Source organism: Branchiostoma floridae, chromosome 7 (assembly GCF_000003815.2).
Source record: "Branchiostoma floridae strain S238N-H82 chromosome 7, Bfl_VNyyK, whole genome shotgun sequence".
Taxonomy (NCBI): Eukaryota; Metazoa; Chordata; class Leptocardii; order Amphioxiformes; family Branchiostomatidae; genus Branchiostoma; species Branchiostoma floridae.
The window spans coordinates 25050678-25060297 of NC_049985.1; the positions used below are offsets into that span (position 1 = coordinate 25050678).

General features: G+C 40.6%; 1 protein-coding gene across 2 annotated transcripts in view; it reads right to left on the bottom strand.

Moving 5' to 3' along the window:
* Positions 1-1243: 1243 nt before the first annotated feature.
* Positions 1244-9620, bottom strand: part of LOC118419011 (integrin-linked protein kinase-like) — a 46819-nt gene continuing 38442 nt past the window's right edge. For both annotated transcript variants that reach the window (XM_035825225.1, XM_035825226.1), the window contains exons 10-13: positions 7888-8009; positions 6842-6941; positions 5670-5800; positions 1244-4531 (exon numbers count right to left, since the gene is read on the bottom strand). In XM_035825225.1, coding sequence (XP_035681118.1) covers positions 4376-4531; positions 5670-5800; positions 6842-6941; positions 7888-8009 — 509 coding nt within the window. In that variant the 3' untranslated portion in view covers positions 1244-4375. The remainder of the gene's footprint in view (positions 4532-5669; positions 5801-6841; positions 6942-7887; positions 8010-9620) is intronic.

Consider the following 9620-nt stretch of genomic DNA (forward strand, 5'->3'; position numbering starts at 1 on the left):
GCCATTGAAAATGCAGCAACTGGTACGATTTGATCAGTAAATTTCTTGACTTGTCAATGGACTATAGTAAGCAAGTCCATTAAATTCACATCAAAAATGGTATCCAAAATGGTATCCAAACTTCACCAAACTACAGTGTTTTTTTCTGGAAATACTATTGCTAGATAACATTCTGCGTCTTGTGCATCAGAAAAACCTAATTGCACCAAAGGGAAAGTAAAGGAAATGATTTGACTTTTTGGTTTGTGATGATTGTCAACAAATATATTTTTTTACTTTCCCATGGGTGCTCTTTGGTGCAATTGGCTTTTTGTTTTCTATAGTTTTTTATGTTACACGGATGCAGTACTGTATCCGATTAATAGGGGGCGCTTTTGATCCATGCAGTAGAAGCTCCTAATCCATACAATGAGAGCTCATGTATGTCCCAGTGTTGTTTCCAACACTGCCATGCTGCTGATAACCCACATTCATTGTAGGGTTGTAAACTACACAGGGTACTGTAAGCAATCATGACGTTTGCTCCGGTAGCATGAAACACACTCCTAGGTCGGCTTCACTCCTCTGCCAGCTTTTGATACTATCTTATACTACCATAGGATCTACTTGGAGATTAGAATACAACTACATGTGTATGTCTATAAACCCGTCACATTATTCACGATCTTTGGGCGTATCGATGGAAGAGCGGCCATATTTAAGATCGACAGAGGGTTGTGCATATTTTTTACCTGAAAACCGTCCCTGTCACATATAAGACATACTTTGTACCTTGTACAATTGTTGTGCAATAAAGTTATTATTATAAGTGAGGCTGGGCGATTGCTGCAGAATCGTCGTCCGATCGATTTTCGCCAACTGTGACGGGTAATAGGACATCCATGGATCGAACTGGTACTAGTGCGTCTACAGACACGAAGTCCACGGTTCTGGAGTTCATACCTGAAATGTCCATGGCAGTGAGATGGAACTAAGCCGAGAGAACCCCCATGGCTAAGCCTGTGGTACTGTTGTGTCTACATGTACAAAGTTCATGCCCTTGGAGGCCTTAGGTCTTGTTTTCTATAGTTTTGTATGTTACACGGATGCAGTACTGTATCCGATTAATAGGGGGCGTTTTTGATCCATGCAGTAGAAGCTCCTAATCCATACCATGAGAGCTCATTGCTTCTCTACAAAACAAAGCATGGATAACCTGCTTGTAACCTACAGGTATAGACACTTCAGACAATGACACTTCTGCTGGTTCAGGTATAAAAATAATGTTTATTGGCAGTACAAGTAGTAGCAATATGGCAAGTACTGTCCTACCGGAGCTATAGCAGATAAATCCTTCACAATGAAGCCATAACCAGTGATTAATACATCTATAGTCATCATACAATCCATTTAAATGGCTGTAAAATCTACAACAGCAATGAATTAAGCTAAGCGTTGACCTGAAAGATTGTGGGTGACTGGGTATTTGTTTGAAGATGTCTTTACAAATTTGTTTCCTTCTTTGAAAACTCCTAGTCGATGAAGGTTAGACATCCAGGTAATAAGATATGCCAAAAAAGTTACCCTAGCAACTGGATATGGTTTTGGAAACGGTCAGCCGTTTCATACAACCATTTGGTGTCTTTCGTCAGTGACACTGGATACGTCTTTTTGGAAAGATCTATTTTCTCCAAAAAGATATCTCCAAAATTATATCCAGTTGCTTGATAACTGTTTTGGGCGTATCTCCTGGTACAAAGTTTCTATTTCAATGTTCACATTCAAGCAGATGCCCTTTAATACCATTCACCACATACTTTCTAGGTGTGCATCTTTAACTTTCAGTTTGCTAAGGTAGTCATTTGTCATCAACACTTCATTGGTTATAGGTTTAGTCAGCACATAGAAGGTTAATGATACACTGTGTGAATATAAACAGTATGGGGGAGACTTATGCCTGCAATAACATTCAAGGAATCCTGAAGAAATGGTGGGGGAAATATTCAGCAAATGTCTTTCTTCTGTTTTTTTTCTTGACTGTATACAAACACTAGAGTGAGCCATATGGAAGACATCCTTTAGCTTACATGTGTGTAAAAAGTGGGAAAGATGCATATACAGAATAAGATACTGAATGATTAGTTCACTGCTTCATTGATTGGCAAAACAAATTGCGGCTTAAAGTTGACAATTTTCCCTAACTGCAGCGACAAATACCAAACATTTCAAACCAAAACATGCAGTTACTGTTGTATAAAATGGTCAAGTGACCACCTCCACATAAAGACCACCTGGCCAATGTAACCACTTTTTGGTGGTCCTCTGGATAATTTTTACCATAGACACAAGCATTAAGAATCCTGCCTAATTAGTATAGTGACCACCTGTCTGCACAGACCTGATTTTTTTGGTCCCCTGTGTGGTCTTCTTGGGCAGTTTTGACTGTACTGTTTCATTCTCAATGTTTTGATCACTCACTTGTTGTACACTCCTTAAATTAAACATTGTATCAGATAGAAGAATATCATACATGCATATATCATAGTCTACATAGAGCTTCAATGCATACTGGGTTATCTATGTTAATCGTATCACTAGTTATGGGTTGATGAACATGAACGCCATCTGCAATGACACTTGCATAATACGTAATGTTTTAGCAGATTCTGAAAGTCTACCCAAATCACACTTTGTTTGAAATATAGGATCAAGTATTCAAGGCACTTTTAGGAACATCTTAGGATTAGTTCTGACATAGGTAAAGTACTTTTTACCATTTACCAAGAAGATTACGTATGTCGTTAGTTTTGACAATCCCTGTAACTTTTCAACATCAGGCTGCGATCACCCACCCGATGTCTTACACAGCTCTATCTTAAGTTGCAGGAAGACACGATAATAGCTTTCCCCGAAGCTACAAACCCCACCCAAAATATGTATACCCATACAGGGTATATAAGCAAGGTGTCTATTCTAGTAGCTATACACAAAATACTGTCATTAAATATATTAACAATCCTTATAATGTTACTTTCATATTTATGACATTCTCACTCAAGACTTTGCTATGGCCTGTATATTGTTACCCGAAACACCATTTACTATTATAATTATACTGAACCATACCTTTTTGATTCATTTAATATGTAAAATGAGCGAAAGACAATCACATAAAGATTCTCTAAGAATCAGTTATGTTCAATGAAATTATATATATAATTCATACATGGCAATTTTTGGGCTGGTTTTCGTTTTTTCACGAAAAAGAAAGTGTATCTAGTACCATTTTCAGAAGTAAAAAAAAACAATCGTTCTTTGTAAGTGCCTAGTTTGTGTAGTCTGATTTCATTGTGGCTTCCCTAACTAAAATAGTCAGTGGTCAACTCTTTTGCCAAAACACATGCACTAATAACAGAGTGCCAAAAAATCACGCACCGATCACTTAATACAATTAAAAATACTCAATAAATATGATACAAGGAAAACTAAATTATCAACATTCATTCTCATCAGCTCACTTTGATCAGGTAATATAATATCATACTAAGTACAAATATTGCAGATTATTGCAGATTAGTGCAGTACCTGTTAGATAACTATAATAAAAGTTGTTTAAGTGCAAGGAGAATACATGTATGTGCAAGTCATTTCTTACCAAAGCAGTTTGACAATACTAATAACTTACCAATACTAAAAATTAACTAAAAGTTAATACCAAACATTTTACAGTACAATACGTGGCATCGTGGCACACCAAACGTTTAGATTTTTCTGTACCGGCCATGGTGATTGTCTTGCACAGTAGCATTACCAAACATCAAGACCCAAAGAAATTCCCTTGTTATATATATACTTAAAGCTAAGGGCATAACCCGCCGTACGTGCAAATACGTGCTGTCTACATGCCAAAACGTGGGCAATCTTTTGGGATCCGTAAGTGGTAACTACCGCCTCCGTACAAACTCGTAGGGAATCCGATGGATTTTGCAGCACGCAGACTCGCCATAGAACTTTAGGTGCAGGCAAAACTTCATGTGCCATCGGGCTGCGGATTCAACCAACCAGTACGGGTGACGCGCCTGCCCTGTACAGCCTGAACGTTTTAAGAAATACTTGGCGGACGTGGCCTCCCAAGAAAACGTACAAACAAATTGCACGTACGGCGGGTTGTGACCTTAGCGTAAGCACAACGAAACTCATGAATGCCCTATCCTAGGACTTCCTATTTTACGAGAATACTTTGTAAGTACCGATATAGTATGCATGGCAAAATTCACCTTCAGTATACCATAACAATGATGTTTAAGTATAATTATTAGAATGCCCTCATGTTGCAACTTTAAAATCTATCTAACGTATGAACAGATAACATCTAAGATGTCATGTATGGCAAGACTTATTCCGTTTTCTCCTGCATCTTTTCTAAGATGGGGATGATCATGTCGAAGGTCGGTCGCTTGGCCGGGTCCTCGTTTAGACAGATCTTGATGAGTCTGCAGGCGTGTTGGGACGCGCCCGGCGGGATGGTGGGCCGCAGGCCTTCCAGCGCAATCTGTACAAACAACATGGGAACATTATACTTTTTATTAGAGGAAATTGCTAAACTTTACTTCCAACACGGAAGAATATAGGGACTTACCCTCTAAATTTTCGGCCGAACTCCATCGGCCTTGTTCACAGAATGACCCTATCTCCAGCAGTGACGTCAGGAACACGCCACTTTTGCAGGAGGGGGTCATAAGTATCAGAAAGTCTATGCCGCCCCCCGTCTCTGTTGAGCGTGGGGAGCGTCCCCATATTTTTCCGTGTTGGAAGTAAAGTTTAGCGATTTCCTCTATAATGTATTCTACCAACACAGATGAACTTTCATGCTAACATGGGAACATAAAGACTCATTGAGTCATGTGTTCTATCTGCATAAGGTGACGTCACGACAGCAGTGGATTGTTCATTCCTTGACAAAGACTGATGCTGTGCAGTAAATTTGGGTGAGCCCAATTTTTGTTTTGGAAATTACAGTTCAACTATTTCAAGAATGACTTCTACCAACACAGATAAACTTTCAAGTTATGGTCAATCAAAGAACTTCTGGGTCCAAATCCCCATTAGGAACCAATATAATGTTGTGCCCTTGAGGAAAGCATTTTTCACCTATTCCTTTGAAATACATTGTACAGTGTTGTTATTATACAGTGACTTATAATATAATATAATTCCCTCTGGTCAATATGACCACTTTGATGGCTCGTTAAAAAAATCGATCCCATTGATGCAAGTAAATCTTTCTAAAGTGAATACCTGTCCACATAGACTAGATTTTATCTGTCCCCTGAGTGATCTTTTAGGGGAAGGTTTGACTGCACTTTTTCTCTTTTATTTATTCACATATTGTATTTAGCCCTTCTGTGCATGGATATATATTACCCCTGTCACATTATCCACGATCTTTGGGCGTATCGATGGAAGATCGGCCATATCTAAGATCGACAGAGGGTTGTGCATATTTTTCACCTGAAAACCGTCTCCGTCACATATAAGCCATGCTTTGTACCTTGTATAATTGTTGTGCAATAAAGTTATTATTATAAGCGAGGCTCGGGCGATTGCCGCAGAATCGTCGTCCGATCGATTTTCGCCAAATGTGACAGGGGTATAAGAAAGATCATTGCTATTAGTGATGATGATGATACCTTCATGCCAGCCTCCATCGGTGACAGGTCAGCGAAAGGCACCTCCCTTGTGAGGAGTTCCCACATCAGCATGGCAAAACTCCACATGTCCGCAGCACGCTTGTTTATCTCATTCTCCTTCTTCTGCAAGACTGAAGGACACAGAGATATTAATCCACACATAAAAATATAAAAAATGAAACACAACACTTACAACTGTGCTACATGCTTCCAAGGCTGTATGATCCCAAAAGTTATGATCATGAAAGTATCCCATACGTAAATTGGACTCTGAATTTTTGGAATTTTAATTATTTTCTATTCAGTATGAAAGTTGTTACCGGTGGATTGGCCTATTGAGTAGAATGTTCACCTTGCATTTGGTAAGTCGTAACTTCGATCTGGTGCAGAGTCATACCAAAGACTTTTTACATGCTACTTTCAATGCTTAGCACTCAGCATTTGGTACAGTACGAGATCTAATCTCCAAGCAGATCCTACCATAGCATAAGAAGGAAGGAGCCGGCTAAGGAGTATGTTTCGCTACCGGGGCAAATGGACACCTTTTGGCTGACTACACTCCTTGGCCAGTTTGGTACTATCTTATGCCATTGTAGGATCTGTTTGGAGATTATACAAGATCTAGAGTTGAACACACAGACCACGGCCAGTGCACTAGCGCCTTGCTGTAGTGATTGCACAACTGTGTGACCCACGGCTACAGAAACAGGGATGAGTGCTGTTTGGTTGATTTGGTCTGGTTATACAGATCTCCATTAGTGACTGATATGTCCCTATTCTTCCTGGAGTCTGGGTGATTTGTGGAGAATCTCCAACTCTAGATGGAAGGATTTGCACCATCTCACACCGCACCATCGCACGTGTGGGGGTTCTTTAACGTGCATGGAGTATGACTCTCCCCATACACGGGACCTCCATTTAACATCCTATCCAAGGGACGGACCCTAGCCGAAGCTAGGTATACTCATTTTCACCTGAGTAAAGTGAGGAAAGTCGTGTAAAGTGCCTTTCCCAAGGGCACAAGATTGGTGACACAGGAGCCAGATTCGAACCCACAACCTCTTGGTCACAGGCCGAACATGCTGCCGTTGGCCACGCGGTCCAACACGCTGTGCTGTACACAATCTGGTGCCGGGAGGACTTTGATGAAAGTTGTTACTACATGTACTTACTCTCTGGTGCAAACCAGGCAGGGTTGAAGAGCTTGCCAGGATTCTGGAAGGAGAACTTGACATCCGCCATGTTGATTCTTGCTGTCAAGTCTTCATCGATCTGTGATGGCAACAAACATTCTTTCATTGAGTCTAATTCTTACATCATTACATTGTGCAGTAATAAATAAACAAATTGCATGCAGTAACGACAAGAGCTACCTTCAGTTAAGAGTTATCTAACATTTAAAAAACAATGACTGTAGCATGTCTTAAACACGAAATATCAAAACCAAAAGTTCTGAACATGTAGTACCACAGCTGCCAGCGGGCCAAAGATCTAATCTTTTTTTTCCATTTTGCTAACATCTACCAAAATTCCGAGCATTATAAAGATACATTCATGACTTCTTGAGGTATGCCGTTCACAGGCACACAAGTGTGTGCACGCACTCACTCACACCCAAACACACACACACTCACTCACTTACTCACACACACACACACACTCACACACATACACACACACACACACACACACACACACATTCACTCATGTTTTAGGGAAAGAGAAGGGGCTTCGTTGTTAACTATACGTTTACATGTAGTACAAGAGTTCATGCTTTCTGTCTACTAGGTATTCAACAGTCAAGTCACTTAAATTTTCCATTGCCACGTGCCTTGTCTGTAGTGAATACCTGTCCTCATAGTCATAGACCAGATTTTCACACATACAAGCGCACACACACACACACACACACTCACTCACACACGCACGCACGCACGCACGCACACACACACACACACACTCACTCACACATACACATACACACGCACACACACACACTCACTCACACATACACACGCACACACACACACACACACACGCACACACGCACACACACACACACACTCACTCACACATACACATACACACGCACACACACACACACACACACACACACACACACACACACACACACACACACACACACACACACACACACACGCGCGCACACACACACACACACACACACACACACACAGAGTAAAACGTTGCCACGTACCATGATGTGTTTACTGTTGAGGTACAGCCTGGGTACCATGGGCTCCAGCGAGTGGAGGAACGCCATCCCTCGGGCCACGTCCAGCGCAAACTTGAACGCCTGAGCCTGGTCAACCACAATACCTGCAACAAAGAATATTCTGTCAGTAATACTGGAGATCACAGCCCCCCTTCGTAGGATAGACCAAAATTCAAATGCCACATCCCTATAGTGGGTACCGGTACAGAAAATTCTGGTCCAGGTCCAGTTCAGGTCCAAAGGATCAGGTCCAGGTCCGGACCTGAACCTGCTTCAGTATGTGAGAACTTGTGAACGGACAATACTCAAAACAAAGGTCCAATTCGCTACAAAGAAATCTGTTTTGTGTAGTATTCGACTCCCACTGGCGTTTTAAAATCCTACAAGACTAACTGCCTCTGAACTATTGACTGTAAAACTTGGTAGGAATGACTATAGACTCTACTCTACTTCACTCTTGTTATTTTCCTCGACCGGTAAGCCCCAAAACGCGTGAATGGCTGATCATACAATCATTTTTTAAATCGGTCCAACATCCGGTCCACCAATTTTTTTTTGGACCGGTGCAATGAGAAAAACCAGTTTTGTACAGGTCCGGTACCCACCCCTACCCTACATGTATATACTGTACTTGCATGAGAATCAATACACAATAAATTCAAATAACTAGAAAACAACTTCAGTACGATAACACAGGATACAATTTAGTGTTCCAAAGTAATAAAGAGCAGAAATTTTGTCATCGATAAAAAGATGCGTCTCAACAGTTTTGCTGGTAAGAGAACACACCATCAGAATCATGGGTTTGAGTTGATCAAATCCATTCTATACTCTTTTCCTGAAACAGATCAGGATACAGAGAATCACGTTGGAATACTAATTAAGTAACGAAATTCCTGACTGCAATGCAGAATGTACAATGTAGAAGAATTGCGTGTTAAACTATCGTCTAGCTATACACAAGCTTAAGTGGCTAAATATGAGTTTAACAAATTGCATTCTCTATAGTGCAGATTTGCAAAGGATGGACAAGGAAGGACAAATAGTGCAAGAGTGAACAAAATAAAGCTTCTTTCAACAGGACAATGAAACCACTGCATGGAAAAGTTGACAGGAAAAAAAAGAAGAAAAGAAAAAAAAAATGACCGTAAGAAAAATCCTTGAGAAAAGTGTTTCAGGCACACACTTCTATTCCGTGAATAGTTTTGTAGATGGTGGTACAGTTACTGAATAACAATGGTCTTTGTACACAACCAAATGTGAATGTAAATATGTACTGTTTGGGACAGCATGTGTTAGCAGTGCCATCTAGCTGCAGTGTAAAATAATGCAATCAGTATTGCCCTGAGGAAGGTGACAGACAGTCATCAAAATGTTGGCTTGAACAAAACACTTGGATGTGTACAAGAATTTTCCTATCCACACTCCACTAATCCTTCCTGATCCCTCCAAAAGATTAGTCTGAAGTAATTAACTATCAAAGATGATCTCAAGACTAAGATTTTCTCCCTTGCCTGTGTCTCACAAGCAGTAAATCCTCACCAATAGATGACTTATGGTATCCAATGATGGCTTTGGTTGGAAGAGAAGAGGTAGGCAGAGAAAAGCAACCTGAGAGAGCTTGGCACCTCCATGCAGCTGACTAGGTCTACAACTAACACCTATATGCACTACCAGGGCTCGAAATACTGGCTGCATGATTATGCACTTTTTTG